Raw genomic sequence first — 18574 nt, forward strand, 5'->3', positions numbered from 1 at the left:
AAAACCCACTACATGCAAAGGCAGTAAAATGATAGAGCTGGCAGGAAGAAATTCTGGCCGCAAAACAGAAAAGATTCTTAAACTAACTTTAAAAGCATTTAAACAGATATGCATTCACTCTGTTATAACCTGTAATTTAATTAAAGAAAGGTAGGGATTTACTAAATCGGACATTAACTGCAAGATTCCACATTTACTTATCAGATGGAAAATGAGTTTTTGCTGAAGACTGCATTGTTAAGCAGAAAGAAAAAAAGAAAACCACATTAAAAAAAACCACCCAGAGAGTAATGATGCTTTGCCTATTCCAATTTAGATACTCATTTGGTATCAGTGAAATATGCCACTGAAAGAGTCCACGATAACATTATGCATTTTGTAATTTATACACATTATGCAATTGAAAGAAAAACGCTGTTTTTTCCAGGGAAGGAGATGAATTGCTTATAAGAGAGACTGTCAAGGAAAGTGGTCTGTTTGAAAGAGATTACTGTATGTAAATAAAAAACATCTAAAAATGTGAAACAATGCGCATATAAAGTGTGCTTCAATGTATAGCAGGGGAGATTAGATCATGGCATTTCAAATGCAATATCTCAACTTAAGTGAAAATGAGGATTTAGTTAGAGGCTTAAAAGCAGATGTTTCAAAGGGAAATATAGGCGTTTGTCTAAAGGCAAATGAAATCTTTTTTCTCAATGAAAGGAAAGAATCACTCAGAGCTCTTTAGCAATGATTTCACAGTGGTATCCATGAAGACCAAAGCTCCATAGGAAAACAGCTGTTTTCTGACATTTATTGATAACTTCTCTGAATAAAGAACATATATTCAGAAAATATATATTCTCTGAATATAGAACATTGAAAATATATATATATATATATATATATATATATATATATATATATATATATATATATATATATATATATATATATATATATATATATATAAAGATCTACATACAAACACCTGCGAAAACCTCAGAAAACAAATGTATGTATGTGTGTATATATATGAAAACAAATGAAAACAAATAAGTTTGAAATGCATATCAGTCTCCCTTTAATTCTTTGTTAGCAATCTAAAATTTACACAAATATGAGCTGTCACTGTTGTGACTACTGCCTGTGGGTGGCCTTCGGTTAGGCCGAAACAGGAAATAAAGATTTGTCCCATGTTTGGGACCTAGCAAGGTAATCTAAATAAGTTAACAAGCATTTAAACATATATATTATCCAGACAGACAGACTGGTCTAGTATACCTTGGTATTAACTGCTATATTGCAGTTCTACTATAATAATCACTTTTGCCTTGCAGCCCCAGCCCAGGAGTGTTAAGCAGGCTCAAGTCGCAACTGTGAGCCACTACAAATTTGAATTTCTTTTTGCTGACAAAGAGTTAAATATTTTATATAACACATATGAGTGGTGGGGCAGTGGTTAGAATGAGTTATTGCAGGCTGACTCTGACCACTGCCAGGAGTTTGATTCTCATCAGCTCAAGGTTGACTCAGCCTTTCATCCATCAGGTCAGAAAAATGAGAACCCAGATTGTTGGGGGCAATAACTCTTTAAACCTGTTATAGAGTGCTGTAAAGCACTATGAAGCAGTGTAAAAGTAAAATTGCACAGACCTCTCCAGGAAGTTATTAGGAATCAACATTGACTCAAAGGCACACTGATGATAGAGATTACAAGGTGCAAGCCTCTAGATATACAGCAATTCAAGCAAATTCTTATAAAAGAAATCAAGTCTATCACCTACCTGTAGGATCAGTTATTAATCATACAATTACTACCATATAAATTATGGTTTACAAAAGAAAAAAGAAACAAAACATACTATGGAGCATATCAGAGTGTTTGGACCATATATGTCAAAGATAAAAAAGCATATTGAACTATAGATGCCATCACAACTACACCCACCCAATGGGCCATGCCCACCCAGCACCCAATGATACATAAGTGGGTTTTGGGTTCCAGTTTGGGCACTCGGACTCTAAAAGGTTTGCCATCACTGGAATAGGTCATCCTACATTAAAAGATCAGATCAAGAGGTAAGAAATATTGCTAAAAAGGACTATTGACATTACATTTGATCCAGTTGGGAATGCTATTTGGTAAGGAAGCTTTTTGAATATTGCAGCATAGAGAAGATACCTCTTATAGAGGAGTATACACAAGGAAAGGTAAGCTTGTACTCAAACCCAGGAATTATCTATAAAGTCAAATCAAATCAAACCAAACTTTTATAATGACTTTCAGACCAGAAAGGATAATAAAATAAATAACCCTATTATTATTAGTAATACAACTTGAAAAAAAGACAAGAAATGCAATGGAATGATAGTATTAACTGTAGTATAGATAGCAGTGGCAATCACCAAATTTTGTGCTAAACCTCAACTGAAGGTGGGACAAATATAACAAATAGTAGCACAATATCAGACAATCTGGAAAAATAAAGTCAAGGTCTGGTTAATTAGAATCAGTGAAAGATGAATCTTGGATTTAATTTCTGGAATTCCCTATAAAGGGAAAGAAAGAGGATAATGGCTTTGGGACTCCACAATCAATCTCCACATGGGCAGAAGCACTGCTGAAAAAGGATACTTCTATACTACCCCCACAGTAGTGCAGATAGTAGTCATCAACCTAATTATGATGAAAGCCAGACAAAAATTCAGAATTAGGACTGAAGAGAGATATGGTGATAGCCCATACCCATTTGAGAGGAAACTATATAAAGTTGATAAATAAATAAAAAGAACCCATAAACCATAAGGTCAGACCCAATTTTTAAACTGGTTTGAAAATCATTATCCTAGAGATGTTGTTTAAGATAACTCTTTGCATTTTCAAGTCCTGATGGAAAGAGGCTTCCAAAGAGAGTCCTAAAAATTAGACTTTGCTATTGTTGCTTTGCTATTTGTAAATCCAGATCCAATGGGAAAACAAAATCTCAATTTCAACCAAAAATCGAGGAACATGTGTTTGAGACCCAAGTGCTGGCATGGGGCAGGGTGAGCTCCCATCCTTCACTCCAGCTCCTGCCTGGGACATGAAAGGAGTTCCCAGCTGGGTGTCCTCCAGACAATAGTCCCCAGCTGGATGACCTCCGGACAAGCACTTCTGTGCCTCCAACAAGACTGTGATGCAACCAGAAATTAAGGAGAGAGAACCAGGTTCAGGCACCCACAAACCCTACCCACAAAGTTATCTGTAACCATAACGCAGCATTCTTGATGCATCTTGGAACTGCAAGTATAGCTCTTATAAATTTGGAGTGCAGAGCTCCCAGGATATTAAACTTTGTAAAAATGCAAGTTGGAACAACATAAAGAAGCAGAGAGATTACCTTAGCAAGAAAAACCTTGCAAGCTGCGGGAATAAAATGTTCCCTCTTTGAATAGAAGAATCTTAAGGCAGCTGTGGAGCTACCTTGGGCCACACTTTCCTGATAAGAGAATGTGAGCTCCAAGATAAGAAAACCTGGAACCACACCTCAAGATATTTGTAAGAATGTAGCTGCTCTGCTGGGATTTCGTTAATTTTCCATTGATGTAATCTACCGTTGTGTTGTGTAAACACTATGCTTTAGTTTTTTTTAAAAAAAATGTTACAAGTTGTTCGTTTATGTAAAGGAAGCCAATGCCTCAATGCCCTTCTCATTCCCACCTGGGAAACTGACCAAATTACAACATTGTCTGCACATAGCAAGTCTGGAAATGCACCATCTGCTAACATTGGAGAGAGATGATTAGAAGATGAGGAAGCCTGAATGGTTGTATTGGTTGCCATTTAGAAACAAAGGGGGCTAGAATGTCTAATCCCTCTTTTGGTGGAAATAGTCCAGAAAGATTCAGATAGGAATTATCAATGGACCTTTTGTAAATGTTTTGATGAGAAAAAAATGTTTTGATTTCAGACAAAAGAAGATAGCAATAAAATTGTGAAGCACCTAAACAGGGAGCTGGAATGAAAGAATTACCTCAGGTCTTGGCATTTGCACAGAAAATAAAATGTATGAGGATGAAGGTTCATTCTCCGAGCTTGTGGGTTGGTTTCTGAATGTTTCGTTACCAGGCTAGGCAATATCTTCAGCGGCGTTTAGGGGATGCCGCTGAAGATGTTACCTAGCTTGTTAACGAAACGTTTGGAAATCAACCCACCAGCTCGGAGAACAAACCTTCACCCTCATCCTACACCCGAGCTACAGTTATCTGCCAATAAAATGTATGTCAGAAGCCAAAGATAAAAGACATATAATACACTTGGAACACATAGGCATAATAGAAGTCAAGGTGGTGCATTAATGGAGAATAACTTTTAAACTGAAATATGATAAGCTTCTATCAGATAACTAGTTCAGGAACTCAGTTGAAGCTCTCCTTTGCCAGAGGAGTGGTTGCAAGGCCAGACCGTTATCACAGTAGTGGAAATGTTGAGCAGAAAAGTGAACGCTCTTTTAAAACATGATTGGTTTGCAGTCCGACACTGGAAAGGGGTACCTTGCATTTGAAACTCATTTGAAATTCACAAATCCTTTACAGCAAACAGTCTTCAGTGAGGAAGCTCAATGCCATAAAATGCACAAAGGGATATGAAATTGCGAATATCTGAACTTTCATAAGTACAGAACGCATGTTCTTGGTATGTCTAAGAATGGTACTACTAATATTCACTTTAATTTAGTGTTGTTATATCAATTATAAGTAAACATTCAAAGCTCAGTCTGTTTCAGACTTTGTTTCCCTTCATAATATATTTCTTTAGAGATTTATGTGCTCAGGAAATCTGATCAATCTTGACAGAGCTCCTGATTATTAATAATTATTAATAATAATAAACCTTTATTGTCAAAGTACAACATGTGTACATTGAGATTAGCTGAGCCTCCCCCCGTGCTCTCTCTCCCCCAACACACAGTGACAACAAACCCTCCATCCTACCACACCATGTGAACCAACTACACCACACACCTTATTGAAGGTTTTGGTGCAGCTTCTGGGGAGCATGGGACCTATAGTCCACCATCCCTTTCTGTAATTTGCAACTCAAGGACTCTGCAACAGAGAGAGGGGTGGGAAAGTGATTAGTAATGGCAGGAAAAATTAACTGTTTGTAATAAATATTATATCCTTACTTAAGATAAACCTAGGACAATTCAGAGTTGAAAAAGTGCTTTGACAAAATTATTACTTAACTAATTAAAAACTGAATAATGCAAAAGGACAGTGTTTGACTTCTCATTACTCTTTGTCAAGAAGTTTGGAGAAAAGGTGAGCCAAAAAACCCCAAACATCACTTAAGGCATTCTGTGTTATAACCAGATGTTAATGAACTGTAAAACACTGAGGGAATATGTCAACACTATTAAACAGAGAATCTCAGTCTTTTAATTAATCAATTGTCGGGTAATGTGTTAATTGAACCTTGCAGACTGAATAAAGAAAGAATACTAGATAATGTAGAGGGGACAATGTCTGAAAACATAACTGAGATGCAAAATGTTTAAACAAATATTTAAAAACCACAGCAAATTTCATAGACAAATAGCTGCAATTATTTTTTTAAAAATACTTATTATAAAAAGGATAAAAAGAATCTAGCTAGCAGCAAGACGTTGGATAAGACGTTGAACAAAAGGCTGCCTTAGGATGATAATAAATTAATATTTCATCATTTTGAAATAATATTTTAACAATAATAATCAAAAATAGATATAAATCTATAATTTATTTTACCGATGCCTTATAGCAAAAGAAATCATATATATGTATATGTATGTATACACACACAAACTCACGTATACCACAGATGGTATGATAGTTTTGATATTGGAGGCAGAATGGAATGACAAAGCCCCTGGATTCAGCAAACATCATTAACCATAGCACAGAAGTGTGAAAAGATACTCAAGTAGGACAGGGCAATAGTATTAAGATGCAACAATCCTTTGCTAGGAGAGACTCTAAGTGAATGTTCTCATTAATCATCAGCCCTGAAACTCTATGAGAAGGAATAAATTGCAATACTATATTTGCAATGTTTTCTTAGAAACAGCTGTTGAACCAATAAATAATTGGCTGAACTTCTGAGGACTAAAACATTGGTAGGAACATGTTGGTGTAGCATGTCAGTATCCTAAAAATACTTCCAAGCTGTTAGGATACAGCATAACAGAACTGTTCAAGCAGAAGACCCTCAAGAGTTAGAGACCACAGATAACCAATACTATCAGCAAGGTCTTCAATGTCTGGAATAATATCTCTCTCTCTCTCCCCTCCCTCTCCCTTGTTGGGGAGTATGTGGTGTGTGAGCACGCGCGCGCGTGCGCATGTGTGTATTCAATATGTATATTACAATTTTGGACTTGGACTTGAAGAATATAAATGTGGAGGCAAGAATATACATTTAATTCTAAATAAACAAGCTGAAATGCATATCGGAAAGTATGAATTAATGTCACCCATACTATTTAGTGCACATAGAAAGTAGGAATTCATAAATTAGTAATAATTACATTTTATATTTCAGTGAATGGTGAAAATGAAAGGACAGGTGATGAGTTTAAGAAAAAAAATTGTATAACATTCTGAATGAATATGCTAAAATATTGTCCTTGTTGTTGCGAATTGATGAGAGAAAAAGTCCTGAGACATGTGGAGACCCCTTTGCCCCTCCAGGCCTTGATGTCATTATGAATTGAATCTACAATTGATGAAGTTTTCAGTTTTTATTGCCATTTTACTATTTTAGTACTTTTTAATGAAATACATTATTTTTATATTGATTGATTAAAGTTTTTAATTCTTTTTGTATACCGTCAAAATCACATAGCATGAAATTGGGCAACTATAGAAATGCTTAAGTAAACAAATAAGAATGATGATTATAAATATCTGTGTTTAGGCCTATTTTGCTTATGTTATTTAAATTTAATCCTACTTAAATGTGCCTGTGCTAAAGGGAGGCATCTACTTCAAAAAGCAGGTTGATTTGATTGTGTTTGCGATGAAAGGCTGTGTAGAATTAATAAAGGAAACAAGGCTTTCAGAATGTGGGAGAGATCATTTTTCAGTGATAGCAAAAATGTTGTTCTTGAGGAAAATTGAGAAAAGGTTGAAAAGAGAAAAAAACAGAACGAAAGGGTAGAATTGTAGCAAAACTCTCCTTGTAAATATAAGGTAAAGGTAAAGGTAAAGGTTCCCCCGCACATGCGTGCTAGTCGTTTCCGACTCTAGGGGCTCATCTCCGTTTCAAAGCCAAAGAGCCAGCGTTTGTCCGAGGACGACTCAGTGGTCATGTGGCCAGCATGACTAGACGCCAAAGGCGCACGGAATGCTGTTACCTTCCCACCGTAGTGGTCCCTATTTTTCTACTTGCATTTTTACGTGCTTTCGAACTGCTAGGTTGGCAGAAGCTGGGACGAGTAACAGGCGCTCACTCTGCTACGCGGCACTCGGGATTCGACCCGCCAAACTGCCGACCTTCTGATTGACAAACTCAGCGTCCTAACCCACTGAGCCACCGGGTCCCTTCCTTGTAAATATACTTTTTCCCAAATAGGTATTTTATTAATAATCCCACCATAAATAGAAAGATTTGATTTAAATATTTTTCATTATTTTCCTGATGTAATAGGATTAAATTTGTTAAGTTAAAAGATACATTTACTGCACATTTTTATTTTTCATGAAATATATATAAACTGATTATTATTCCTTCTTGTCTGTTGTTCTTCATTTTAAATTCATTAGTTTTTTAAGAAAGGTTTTCTTTCTGATTTCATCCAAAACATTTAATTTAATTTAATAGGAGACTGCCAATAATGCTATACAATAGACTATATTTCTGCTTCTTATTGTATTATAGTATGGGAAATAGGAGTACATCATTACTCTTTGGACATTTAAGCTACAGCAATTTCTTAAGAGTAAAAAAATCCTAGGAATTAATTTCAACTTAAATTACTACATCTGATTGAAGCTATTTTTCATGGCTCTCAGACAAATAAATGGAGATCACTTTGGAAGCATGTAACTGCTTTGCTTTATTTTATTCCAAAGCACATAAATTCCTACAGTGAAAATTAATAGCTACAAAAACTAATGATCTGCGGTAGTTAAAATTACACAACCATAGAGAGAAGGTAACTAGGAGAGTGCACAAGCCAAAAGAACTTGTTATTTAGCTCCCAATGTATGATACAGCATAGAACCATCTTATCCAAACTCCAGTTATGTGAAAACTGTGACATTCAGAATTCACAGAAGTTGAAGATCCAGCTTTAAAACATTTTTCCATGTTGAATAACAATGATAGATGGATAACTAAAAATGAATGGAGATTGAAGAAATTTATTTGGATAAACTGTTCTTCAGTTAAAAATGATCAATTATTTTAGACAGAACATCAAAGCTGGTTTATCCATATTACTGGATCAGAATTCTGATACGTACCCATAAGAATGCAGTCATTAATTTGACAAAGATTATTTATTAAGAAAACAGTCTAGCTGCCCTTGGCAATCTGTTCCCATAGGAATTCTTAAGAAAGAACAACTTATGAGGACCTCAATCTCTCTGCAGTTGTCTCAAGTGATGAATCATTGAATTGAAGGTAGCATCTTTCTTAGTGAAGTACCTTCACTGGGGTTCACATACAGGAAGTTCTTGACTTACGACTACAATTGAATCAAAATTTCTGTGGCTAAGTAAAACATTTGTTAAGTGACTCTTGCCCCATTTAGCGACCTTTCTTGCCACAGTTGTTAAGTGAATCATTGCAGTTGTTAAGTTAATAACATGGTTGTCAAGTGAATCTGGCCTCTGCATTGACTTTGCTTGTCAGAAGATTGCAAAAGGGGATCACATGACCCTGGACATTGCAACTGTTGTAAATATGAGGCAGTGGCCAAGCGTCTGAATTTTGATCATGTGACTATGGGGATGCTGCAATGGTCTAAGTGTGAAAAATGGTAGTAAGTAACTTTTTTCAGTGTGGTTGTAACTTTGAATAGTCACTAAATGAACTGTTGTAACTCAAGGAATACCTGTATTACATTAAGGCCTATCTGTCTGTTTGATTTCATTTAATGTGATGATGACTATGAAACTTTGTTTATAAAAGCATGGTTAAAAACAAATTATGTTTTGTCATGAATCATGAATCCAGCTATTCTGTTCCATACAATCTGCCTACTGGTTCTTCTTGGACAGGAAAGGTTAAAAGAAGCTTTGAGCAGTCCTAAGCAAGAAAGTCTGAACATTTTTTTATACATTCCTGAATCACAGGATGTTTGGGTATTGGTTAATTTCTGCTTTGTACCTCTATCCTGTCTTCTGATTTGATCTACCAAATCATTCAGACTCTCAGCAGGTTTATTTATTTATTTATTTATTTATTTGTTTTTATAAACCGCCCTTCTCCCGAGGGACTCGGGGCGGTGTACAGAATAAGGTAGGCATACAGAATGAACAATAGTGAAAACAAACAATAGTAAAATACAAGCTGGGACCCCAGATTAGAGCTGTCAGGCCAGGCCAGACTGCTGGAACAGATAAGTTTTTAATTCGCGCCGGAAGGTGCGGAGGTCGGGGGCCATCCGGATTTCGGTTGGTAAGCTGTTCCAGAGGGCTGGCGCACCCACTGAGAATGCCCTCCCCCTGGGGGCCACCAGCCGACATTCCTTGAGCGGTGGCACCCTGAGGAGGCCCTCTCTGTGGGAGCGCACAGGACGGTGGGGTGCTGACATTGGCAGAAGGTGCTCCCGTAGGTAGTCCGGACCCATGCCATGTAGGGCTTTGTAAGTCATTGTTAGCACCTTGAACTTCACACGGAAGGCAACTGGAAGCCAGTGCAGTGCACGGAGGAGAGGTGTGATATGGGAGTATCGGGAGGCTCCCAAGAGTGTCCGTGCCGCTGCACTTTGCACCAGTTGAAGCTTCCGAGTGGATCTCAAGGGCAGCCCCAAGTAGAGAGCGTTACAGTAGTCTAGGCGAGAGGTCACAAGAGCATGGGTGACTGTACGTAAGGCATCCAGGTCCAGATAAGGCCGTAATTGGCGAACTAGTCGAACCCGGGAGAAGGCCCCCTTGGTCACAGCTCCTATGTGATCTTCCAGGGAGAGCTGCGAGTCAAGGAGGACACCCAGGTTGCGGGCCCTATCAACAGGGGGTAGTAACTTGTCCCCGATGTTAAGGGATGGGATGTTCTGAGTATCCTGGCTTGCCGGTACGTACAGCCATTCAGTCTTGTCCGGGTTCAGTTGAAGCCTGTTCCTCCCCATCCATTCCCGGACCGCTTTCAGGCAGCGAGACATCACGTCGAGGGCATCACTGATGTTGTTTGGAGTTGAGATGAAAAGCTGGGTGTCGTCAGCATACTGATGGTACCCTACTCCAAAGCTGCGAATGATCTCGCCCAGCGGTTTCATGTAGATGTTGAACAGGAGAGGCGAGAGGACCGACCCCTGAGGGACTCCGCAAGCGAGAGGCCTCGGGGTCGACCTCTGTCCCCCTGCCAACACCGACTGCGAGCGACCCTGGAGAAAGGAGGAGAACCAACGCAGAACCGTGCCTCCCACTCCCAGTCCCCTGAGGCGTCGCAGCAAGATACCATGGTCGATGGTATCGAAAGCCGCCGAGAGGTCTAATAAGACTAGGACAGAGGAATGGCCCCTGTCCCGGGCTCTCCAGAGATCATTTATCAGAGCGACCAATGCCGTCTCCGTGCTGTAGCCCGGCCTGAAGCCCGATTGGTACGGGTCTAGATAAACCGCTTCATCCAGGATCTGAGGGAGTTGGTGCGCCACCACGCTCTCAACAACCTTCGCAAGGAAGCGAAGATTGGAGACTGGACGAAAGTTATTCAATGAGGATGGGTCCAAGGTGGGCTTCTTGAGGAGAGGCCTCACCACCGCCTCCTTCAAGGCGGTGGGGAAGTGACCCTCCCTCAGAGAAGCGGAGATGACCGCCAGGAACCAGCCTCGTGTCCCCTCTCGAGCTGCATATGCCAGCCAGGAAGGGCACGGGTCCAGTAAGCATGTGGAGGAGCTCAACCTCCTCATAATCCTGTCCACTTCCTTAGGAGTCACAGGATCAAATTCCTCCCAGATGACGTCGACAAGACTGTCCATGCCTTGTTCTTCCAACTCAGCCCAGTTGGAGTCCAGGCCGTTTCGGATCCGAGCAATTTTATCCAGCAGATACTGACCGAATTCCTCGGCTCGACCCTGCAAGGGTTCCTCCCTCACCTCTTGGTTCAGTAGGGAGCGAGTCACCCTGAACAAGGCAGCCGGGCGATTATCTGCGGACGCGATGAGGGTGGAAAAATAGTTGGATTTTGCCACCCTTATCGCAGCGAGATAAGACCTGGTGAGGATTCTTAATCGCAATCGGTCGGATTCGGATCGACTGGATCTCCAACGGCTCTCTAGGCCCCGTCTCCGACGCTTCATTTCCCGGAGCTCCGCGGTGAACCATGGGGCTCGCTGGGATCTGCACCGGGTCAGAGGCCGCAAGGGTACAACTCGGTCCAGAGCCTCCGTGGCTGCCTTCTCCCAGGCTTCCACTAAGGCATCCGCCGAGCTGTGAGCAGGGAGTGCATGTGCGTCCCCAAGCGCTGCCTGGAACCTATCAGGGTCCATTAGGCGCCTAGGGCGGTACCATCTGGTTGGCACCGCGCACCCACGGCGGGGGGGTTACAAGAGAGTATCAAAAATAGTGATAATAGTAAAGTGTAGAATAAAAACATAATGGTGCTGAAGAATTACATCTTAAACACCTTTCAGAAGAGTTCAGCTTTGCTAGCTTATGGAAAAGTGTACTCTAACTTTTAGATGGAAGCTGTTTCAAACAACAGGTGCCAAAGATAAGGTATAAAACCTTGCATTAGCCTCCTCCTTGTCTTATGAAACTAGAGCACTCCCAATATCGTCTTCTACAGGAATCCTTGGACAAGATGACACTAATTGGAATAGATAATCCTTCAAGTATCTTGATGATAAATAATATAGGTGTCATGGTTCTGACAAATGGAACTCTTCAAAGAACTTCGAGGCATTGTTTACCTTAAAGAATCTTTATTCGAGTAGCATAACATCGGCACTAACATAATCGAAGCCAAAAACTGAATTCCCCTCTCCTGAGCACATAGTATCAAAGCACAATTCCCTTCTCCAATTAACAGTCATAAATCACATTCCCCAATTAGTTTGAAGTGCAGGCTTTCCCTCCAGTTCTCCAATTCCTTATCATCGCTTATTTCAACAACCTTGATTCTCACACTAGATTCAGTGTTATTATGTCTAGCTGGACTCTCATGTATATTCCCCACCCCTCCCCAGCATCATCTAACTTTAAAAGCGAAAAGAAGAAAATGACTACATCTCCAACTGTTGTCAATGCAAAAACATCCGATGTTAGCAGCGTTGACAATAGGCTTCTGGTTTATCTGTTAATCTTTACTAGCGGCTTCTCCCACAGGTCTCAATAAGTCAGTTCTTCTCTTGCAACTGCCCATGACTACCCTGATTCTTTTGGCTAAAGGGAAAAGACAGTAGATTTTTTTTTCCTTTTCAGAAAGCACTGTAGTTAACATTTATTTGTTATAAATGGTTTTATTTTTTGGACAATATTTTGACACTCTACTCATCTATCCTTCTTTTCTCACATTATGAGTTGCAAGATTTTGTTTTATTTTCTTAAGTACAAAATCTTAATCTAGTGGAAAACAGGGAATATAAAAAAATGACACCTTTCTTTTTCAGCAGAACAGATCTCAGCAATCATTCCTCATAATACTGCTTAGTAAAAAGAATAACATTTATTTTTTTCATTTTTTTTATTTTATTTTTTTATTTTAATTCCATTTATATCCTGCCCTTCTCCGAAGACTCAGGGCGGCTTACAAGCTTAGCAGTAGCCTTCATTCTATGTATATGCCTGCTTATTAGGGCTTTCACACACACCCCAAGCGGCATTATTACAAAGTCAGCTTAATTGCCCCCAACAATCTGGGTCCTCATTTTACCTACCTCGGAAGGATGGAAGGCTGAGTCAACCTTGAGCCTGGTGGGACTCGAACCTGCACTAATTTCAGGCAGCTGGTGTTACTTAAGGAGGCATTAGCCCAATGTTCTAACTAATAAATCTTTTCAGCAAGAGAGATGCTTATACTTATGGACTATAGTCTTGTTCATATGGCATATTTGAACCCTGCTATATAAATAAAGCTGTTCTGAACCAGCCTGCTACCGGCCTTGCAATAAGGCAAACCCCTGTTCAAACAGTAGAGACTGGAGAGCGTCTGAGGCTGAAAAGCGTCTGCCAAGATTTATTACTCAAACAACAGAACAAGAAACAAAAACACTGGAACTTGAATCCTCAAACGGAAGGGTTGCTTTCAGCAACCAGCCCTTCCCCAAACACTCCTTTTATTTAGAGTTCAGGGCGTGGCCTCCCTGTGCCTCCTCCCGAGGAGTCCCACAGCCTTTCTCTGTTTGTTCCTGCTCGACTGCCTCCTGCGTCGGGCGTCCTTGAACAGGGCCAGCTGTGGGTCATCATCCTCCGCACTATCGGGCTCACGCAGCTGAGAAGAGGGCCCCGGCTGGGGGCTCTGCGAAGCCTCCAAGCCATCATCAGCCAGTTCGTCTTCCACACCCTCCTCCTCCCCCTCATCTGAGTCATCCGAGACATCTGAGCCGGCTGCCGGACCCACAGGCTGGCCCTGAGTCACAACAAAAGCCAATGTTGATATAGTAGTTAAGATTTTGGACTAAATGTAGGGATGCCTAAATCCTAACCCACCTCAACTCACGGAAGGTCTGTGCAGGGACTCCCAGTTCAATCTACCTCACAGGATTATTTATGTGAGCAAAAGTAGGATAGGAGCAACCAAAATGATAATGGCACTGGAAGCTAAAACATATGAAGAACAGTTGCTGGAATTGCATATGTCTAGTTTAACAAAAATAAGGACTAGGGGTATCATGATACCAGTGTTCCAATATCTAAGGGGCTGCCACAAAGCAAAGGGAGACAACCTATTTTCCAAAGCGACGACAAAAAACAATGGATGGAAACTAACCAAGGAGAGAAGCAACCTAGAACTAAGGAGAAATTTCCAGACAGAGCAATTAATCAGTAGAACGACTTGCCTCCAAAAGTTCTGCGTTATCCAACACTTGAGGTTTTTAAGAAGAGACTGAACAACCATTTGTCTGAAATGGTGTAGGGTTTCCTGCTCAATCAAGAAGTTGAATTAGAAAGCCTCCAACGTCCAAGAACACTGTTATTCTGTTATTCTAATCATCTGTATCATTCCAAACTTATAAACACATAAACAATGAAGATTCAAAGCTTTATAACAGGGGTGTCAAACTCAATTTCATTGAGGGCCACATCAGCATTGCGGTTGCCCTCAGGGGGCCGGGTGGGTATGGCCAGGGTGGGTGTGGCCTACTGGGTGGGCATGGCTAGAGTGCGTATGGCCTACTGGGTGGGCGTGGCCAGCTCTACATTGCATCAAGGTTGCCTATGGGGGCCCAGGCAGGAGTGGGACAGATCTGAGGGTCTCTGGCAGAAGGAGGGTCTCTGGGCCAAGGCAGTGGGGGCCGTTCCCTCACTGTTTCCAGGATCGCTTCGTGGGCCACATGAAACCACTTCGCGGGCCGGATCCGGCCCCCAGGCCTTGTGTTTGACATGTCTGCTTTATAAGATCCATAATTAGCTTCACTTTGACACATCTTTTTTTTTCTTGGGGGACTCTCTTGTACACTTCCCATCACACCTTAACTACCCATTTTGGCAGCTCAGTCTGGACAACAGTGTTCTTCATTCTTCTTTTTCTTCTAAAGGAAAATCAAAGTCTTGAGAGGCAAGCGGTATGATATACTAAATGTGTATATACACTTTTAATGTAAATGGTTTTAATAGCCACATGATAGCTTGATCAGGATCCTGGCATATGGAAAGAATATTTTAAAACTATTTTCTATTCCTTAAGTTTCAATTTCTCCCAAGGAAGGAAATTGCCAATGATGCCTATGGCAGCTGCCCATCCTTCTCCCAGTCTGGGAAAAATAGCACAAATCTGAATAATCATCTATTTGGCTTGGTTCTTACTGAGAACATGCCACAAGCGGGAAGAAATGGTGGTGAGCAAAGCTTCACACCTGTCTTAATAGCAGTAGGGAGTAATTAACTTGGTTTGCATTTTAATCTGGGCATATGTAAATAGCAGCTTAGATTTCTTGAAGTTATATGGCTGGAAAGCAAAAACAAACAAACAAAAAGCACACCTCTTAGTCAATGATTTTCATCTAATTCCAGACTGGTAATTTGGCAGCACTATACACCACAAATGCCCAATGTTCTCTCAATCAAAATAAAAATTCATCAGCAGCATGATAGCTCTTCCTTTTGAGATTCAATTAAAACACATTATTTAGAAACAGGCTGTTTATCTACTATGAGCAACTAATGTACTTCTAGAATCTGGCTCAGAATATAAAATATACAATGCTTTTGAAGAGTTAAAAATCTCACTTCAAAATGTTATGATATTTTCTGTTTTCAAGTTTTCACATACATTTATCATTGTCAAGGACCTGCTGAGAAGCTCATAGGAATAGCAATAATAACGAAACATTTCTACCTCAGCAAAACATTGGAGCCTTCTTTTTTTTACTCAAGAGATCAACTATTTCTCTTCTTACATCTTATTTTAAGTGTGCATTTTAATGATTCTGCCTATTAAATTTGCACTGATAGAACTTCCCTTTCCATTAAAATAGAGCAACCAAGCTAAGTAATCAGAAGTATTCCTTTGATTTTGTTTTTAATGTAAGGTTTGAACTTCAAAAGCAAAATGGCATTATTTTAATCCTTAGCTTTATTCATTACTTCAGGCTTTCTCCAATGTAAGAAGAGCTACTGTGAATTTGGAATCCTAAAATTCTATACGTAAGGTAAAGGTTCCCCCGCACATGTGTGCTAGTCGTTTCCAACTCTAGGGGCCAGTGCTCATCTCTGTTTCAAAGCCGAAGAGCCAGTGCTTGTCCGAGGACGTCTCCGTGGTCATGTGGCCGGCATGACTAGACACCAAAGGCGCATGGAACACTGTTACCTTCCCACCCTAATGGTCCCTATTTTTCTACTTGCATTTTTAATGTGCTTTCGAACTGCTAGGTTGGCAGAAGCTGGGACAAGTAACAGGCGCTCACTCTGCTACGCGGCACTCGGGATTCGACCCGCCAAACTGCCAATCTTCTGATCAACAAGCTCAGCATCCTAACCCACTGAGCCACCGCATTCCTTAAAATTCTATACATAATGGCTAAAATGATTTAAAGCAGAAAGTATTTAGTTGTACAGTATTTTGTTATTTATTGGTTGTTTTCCCATTTTTCTAATGGCTTCTCATAAGATGTAGAAACGACAGAATCAGAAAAATCATCAAAACATTTTAGTTGATCACAATGTGGCCCACACAATTTAGCAGCTTCAAAAACACCTAAAATGCTTGGATTTTTAAGAGGAACTATATTTAAAGCAAAACCAACAATTTATTTATTTTTTATCAGAAGTTTAAATATATGATTAACATTAATATTACTAGTTATTTATGATTTGTAGAACAAGGCATTTACAATATCCAATTTTGGAAAAGCAATAAAAGTTTAAATAAGTATTTCTTATGGTTTAACAACATTAATCTGCCTGAAAATATTTTGAATCTACTGTATACCCCAAATAATGTTTAAAAAAGAATGCACATTGGATTTTCTGTGATGGTGCTGTAAGAAATTTGAGGGCTCTTTTATGCTTTGTTCATTTTTCTTATGTTCCAAATTGCTTTAGGAGCTCAAATTATATTAAATGATCAAACAGCCAAATGAAAAATCTTGCAGTAGTTGATGGGGAAAACCTGGAAGAAGAAATGTTACATATATCCCCTTATAATCTTGGAGGGAATGTAGGATACAAACGTAACATAAAGCATGAGAAAAAAGTATACATGATATACTTATATGTGAGCATAATATAAGGAAATCAGATATTGTAATGAATATGCACCTTATAATCATACTATTATTTATCCAACAAATAAAATATCTTTATAGTCATATCTACATAACATGATAAAATTGTCCTAGAGAATGGTACAAAGTATGAGAAAATATTTATTTCATACTGCTATTTTTCAGGCAGTATCCAATACTCTGTATATAGCTTATTTCTACATTCAAAAGTGATTCTGTTTCTGATATACAAAATAATTCATTATATTTTTTTAAGATTTAGCTTGTGGTCTACCACATTTTGTATGTTATGTACAGTAATGGATCTGGAAAAATGTATAAGCTGCCACCTTTTTTTAAAACAGAAAAGTAGTTCCAGAAGCCTAATTTATAAGGAATTCGATCTTGCTTGAGCCTTTTTTTTTTGAGGGTTAAAAAAATCCAGTGGAACAACAACACCAAGTGTTTCTTCCATGTTTTCTTCCAGGCAGTTCTTGATTATGTCAATTCAGAGATATTGTAGGTAGGGCAAGAGCTAGATTGAGCTACATAAACACACTTTTTGTCAATCAACCTTCAACCTTCCTACTGGTAGCAATATTAAACAGTATATTCTGGGAAGATTGCAGAGATACAGGAGGTCAGATTTTGAACTCATAATGGCTAAGCAAGAATAATTATACCTTAAAGAGTAGGCAGAATGTAGTAAAAAAACCTTATTATATCAATAAGTACGACAAGTTAAAAAATACTGGATCTGACTGGAAGTATTAATGGCATGCTATGGGATTAAAAAGAAAGCAGTAATTTTTTTAAAAAAAACCTCTATGAAAACTATATCAAAACTATTACAGAAGCTTCTTCTGTATTTAAGGAAGTGAAGCAATTTCCAGCCCTGTCACAGCTCTCGATTTTCAAATTCCTTTCAACTCTTCTTCTGCAGTTTTGAAAAATTCTGTTAAATAGTTTTCAATAAGCAAATCTTCCACTCTCAGATAGCTGAAAATCTGTATGCATACCAAGTGGTCTTTCTGCATGCAGATAAGACTCTGGGGTACGTGTTTGAATGGATGGTAGGTTTGCTTTATAAGTGTACCTTTTAAAAATATTGAAAGCAAAATGGGTTGTTCAGCACAATTCCTACCTTCACTTTGATCACAGAAGAAAACATTCTAGCGTCTTCAGAGACACCTCCTATATAAATCTTTTTTGTGAAGATAGGAGCATGATCGTTTTCATCCTGAATCTCAATGAATATCTTTGCAGTATTGCCTACAAGTAAAAACAAAAGCAAAATTAGAATACACGGACTGCCTTAAGTCATAAGCATGTCCCTTCTAGATTCTGTTACAACAGCTGTAAAGAAAATTGCCGCATATTTACATTTTTTAGGAAGCATAAATAATTAGTTCATGTTTTTGTTCTAAAGTTGCTGAAGAAATTAAGTTTATATTTTGCTGCCTCTGTGGCACTTAAACAAAACTGTTTTCTCAAAAAAAAATCAACACAAGAGTTTGAAAACTCTACAATGAAGGACG

At 39.1% G+C, this 18574-nt stretch overlaps 1 protein-coding gene across 1 annotated transcript in view; it reads right to left on the reverse strand.

Moving 5' to 3' along the window:
• Positions 1-18574, reverse strand: part of PCDH15 (protocadherin related 15) — a gene marked incomplete at its 5' end in the record, with an annotated part of 435974 nt that overhangs the window by 66417 nt on the left and 350983 nt on the right. Inside the window, one exon of the mRNA XM_081330024.1 lies at positions 18181-18308. Coding sequence (XP_081186150.1) covers positions 18181-18308 — 128 coding nt within the window. The remainder of the gene's footprint in view (positions 1-18180; positions 18309-18574) is intronic.

Source organism: Vipera berus (genome assembly GCF_964194415.1).
Source record: "Vipera berus genome assembly, chromosome: 5".
Taxonomy (NCBI): Eukaryota; Metazoa; Chordata; class Lepidosauria; order Squamata; family Viperidae; genus Vipera; species Vipera berus.